We start from the raw sequence: 3,719 nt of genomic DNA, 5'->3' as shown, positions 1-3,719 counted from the left end.
ACTCCCAATCTCTCTATCACCTTCTATCATGGGCCACTTCTGATTGGTTAACAATGGCTGGTACATGTGGAGCACAGCACTTCTGACTGGTGTGGATGACTGACACACAAGAAGAACAAAAAAAATTCATTTCAAATCGCGATTTCGATTTAAGATCGATGAATCCTTCAGCCCTAGTTGAGACATCCATGGAAATAACATTATCTTTAATGCACTTGTCAATTTTGTGAGTTTAAGCTCTTATGCGTAACATAGATTTCAGATGAGTTGAATAAATCGTTTTTTTAACTGTCTATTTGGGTGACTCGGTTTCAACAGGGGACGTTTCATTGTGATATCTATTAGTTAAAATTAAAAAAGTGTGCTGAAAATGTATGGAATTTAACGATACACATTTTCAAAATTATTTTTCTGAACCTAGTAAAAACATCTCCCCTTCAGTGGCCCTTACACACACCAAACTGAATGTTTTTACAGAGTATATTGTTCATAAATCATCTTTAGCCTGATTAATAAAACATTTTATTCCCTAACGCATGGCAAAAGTATATGGGGAATGAAAGTAGTTCAAGGTTTATGGAGTAATATTTAAAAAAAAATCCAAAATACTGTGTGTTGAAAGCTTTTGACTCTAAAATGTCAACAAAAAAATACAACCAGCATTAAACAAGGTTTAGAGTGATCGAAGTGAATGCAAACTATAGCATATTTAAGAGGATTATACCTCATTGGAATATTTAAACAGAACAAACACCTTAAAGCAAGCAATCAACTGTACCTTACTAACCGGGGGTGTTTCCTTTCAAATATAGATTTCTGAGGAAACAAACCAACTGCTTTTCTATTGGTCTACACAACAACTATACTGAACTGTACTTACCGGAGATCTTACTGTGAGAATAAGTCTCTTCACATCCTGTAGGAAGACCAAACCGTAAGGTCACTGACCGTGTACACAATAACTACACTCTCCCTTATCCAATAGCCATCCATCAAGCACACTCTCTGCCCTGATGCCTCACTAAAATATGTTTAACGGTGCTTTGCTCAGCTTCTTAGAGATTACCATCATGCATCATAAACATTGAGGCAACCGAGGCTTACTTTGCCACGTAAGCATGACGACCACTTGCCAGTCTAAAAAGGGGCCAGTAAAAATGTCAGAAGGAGATGGCAGCATTGAAGATGGTAGGAGACCTGAAGGAAAGGGTTTGCTCGGATGGTTTAATCAGGGGTGTCCAAACTTTTTTCCCTGAGGGCCACATACAGAAAAATATACGAAGGGCTCTAGAGGTTTATTGCCTCATAAGTTCAGTTGTAAGTTGGAAAAATCAATCCAATGTATGTCAATTATTCTTGATACTTGAAAATGCTGTTATAAAAAACTGCCTAAATCACAGCTCTCCAGAGGGTTTCATTTATTTTGTTAACAGCTCATTCCTTAAGAAGCACAATATAAGACAAGACAAGCAGAAGTTTGATTTGTGGGCCATGTTACATTATACATTTTGAATCTGCTGAGGGCCGATTCAAAATGGTCCGCGGGCCGCATTTGGCCCCCGGGCCGTAGTTTGGACACCCCTGGTTTAGGTATACAAAGCATACAAATGAACAAATGCTAGCAAGTTCAGTTAATCTTAGATTTGTTGCCGACATGCTGCGAAATTAGTCATGTAAAACTTGAAAGGCAGCACATGTCCAATGTCAGTAACAGAAAAAAGAAAAATACAAATCTAAGATTCAATCAGGCATAGAGTGGTGCAGGAATGAGTCCAACGACCCGGAAATTAGCATTTTTCAACTTTCGGATTTTCTTATTTGAAGTCACTTTTTTTTTAATGCGTTTTGGCTTAGATGTCTGAAATAAGGTCTGTGGTTAACACACTCTATTGAGGGTTTCACAGGTTGAGGGACCCTTTGCTTTTAGCTCATCACTGCACCACTTTACTAAGACTATCCAAGTATGCAGTTTGCCAGCATATGAATAGGGACATAGAGCTTTAATATTAACTGTAATATGTACAGTTCCTGCACAAAGCCTTATTAAATGCGTCATTGCCAGAGCAGGTGCACACCGTCTGATAACCAAAGGGGGAATCATGTAGGATTACATAAAGCATATCTTATGATTTAGTCAATTACTTTAAAATGTCTACATGCATCTGCAAGGTTAGCATATGATATGTCATATTTACAGATCAGAGTAGGAAGCAAGGAAGGTGCTACCACAGAGGAACCCATTACAGTCACCACTAGGAACTAGTGAACAAACAGAATTCTGTGCGACGAACTTCAGACCTGGGTGAAATAACTTCCGGGTCAATTCGGAGTTTATTATAGCTAGAATACTTAAGGGCAATTATTTAACCGAGGTTCATTTATTTGATTATCTTCTATAGGTTTAAAGCTTTTGCAGGCCCTTAAGTCTGTCCTCCATCCTTGTATCCTTCTCCAAACTTAGTGTCAGTAATAGGAAGCCACAACATTTCCTTCTGACAGGACAAGGATGCAAGGAGACGAGAGAGGAAGAGAAGATTTGCTTATTGTCACCCAAGTCTGAACTTGTTTCAAATGGCTTTATGTACAGACCCAAAGTTTCATGTCCAATCTGTTGAGGATAGAGCGCCCCCCAGAGGGGCTCAGCTAGACCTGCATGACCCTCTGGAACGTCCACACCTGAAAAGCCGGTCACCCACATTACCAGTTAAAGGAGGAAGAAGTCAAATAATAAAGGAACATGGAGACAGTAAATGCATGTTTTGGGAGGGATTGTCCTGAATTTCAAACGTTGGGGAGGGGGTCTCTACGGGATCTACATACTTTTGCCTTGCTGTGAGGGGAACGGCAGGCTCTTGGCTCGGTCCGGGGAGTATCCTCTGCTGCTGACGCTGGAGCCCGAGCGGCTGTGGGGGGAGCGGGCCACCTCGCGGCGCAACGGGGAGCGCTCTCTGGGGGGGGGGAACGGGGCGGCCTTCCTCCTGAAGAGGTCTCTCGTCAATGTTGACCTTAATTACAAAAGATGAAAAAATGAATACCCTTCCGTAAACGTAAGTAGAGTCTACCTTTCACAGAACTGGTTGCTGAGATTCATAAGAATATCGTACCGTCCGTCGTTTCGCTCGTTTGTTGTTTGTTCTTGTTTGTTTGTTCACTTTCTTCTTTATTTGTACTTTAACATGTAATATTATAACACCACCAAGGTAGAATATTAAGTCAGATCTCTTACGTGGTCTGTCGTAGATGTCATTCTGGACGTTTCTTAGATTTAAAAGATCCCCTCCGGGGGTTTGGGAAGCACCGTAAAGCAGGCGCGGCGAAAAAGTCCGTTAAAAGATAACCCGAGCGTCCCGGTGAGACATTTAATTGGAATCTACCGTGTGTCCCCGTAGAGGTTTTAGGAATTACAGTACGTCGACCATACTACAATACACATACATACATACATCACATAACATACATACATACATACGATACATCATACATAATACATGATATATTAATCTATATTATATGTATTGTATGTATGTCCATATAATATATATAATATATACACAACGTCTGTCTTCCTCTAAACTAGAATTCCAAAATACCTTACAAAGAAGTTTCAAGTCCACAAAAATTGTAGATATATCGGACACCCTACTTTGACAGAGACAATTATAATCTTTTTTGTGACTCTTTTAGGCTGCATAAAGTTATTAAGGGAGACGAAAGAGGGA

The 3,719-nt window shown here is 40.0% G+C and overlaps 1 protein-coding gene across 2 annotated transcripts in view; it reads right to left on the bottom strand.

Annotated features, from left to right (window-relative positions):
- Positions 1-1,545: 1,545 nt before the first annotated feature.
- pphln1 (periphilin 1) overlaps positions 1,546-3,719 on the bottom strand; it is an 11,256-nt gene continuing 9,082 nt past the window's right edge. The window contains exons 7-8 of one of the 2 annotated variants that reach the window (XM_010790030.1): positions 2,821-2,993; positions 1,546-2,676 (exon numbers count right to left, since the gene is read on the bottom strand). In XM_010790030.1, the coding sequence (XP_010788332.1) occupies positions 2,402-2,676; positions 2,821-2,993 (448 nt within the window). In that variant the 3' untranslated portion in view covers positions 1,546-2,401. The remainder of the gene's footprint in view (positions 2,677-2,820; positions 2,994-3,719) is intronic. The other variant, XM_010790031.1, reaches the window with a different exon arrangement.

This window comes from Notothenia coriiceps, unplaced genomic scaffold, assembly GCF_000735185.1.
Source record: "Notothenia coriiceps isolate Sejong01 unplaced genomic scaffold, NC01 NC01_scaffold00033693, whole genome shotgun sequence".
Taxonomy (NCBI): Eukaryota; Metazoa; Chordata; class Actinopteri; order Perciformes; family Nototheniidae; genus Notothenia; species Notothenia coriiceps.
The sequence above is the reverse complement of the archived record's forward strand: the minus strand, read 5'-3'. Positions and strand labels throughout refer to the sequence as shown.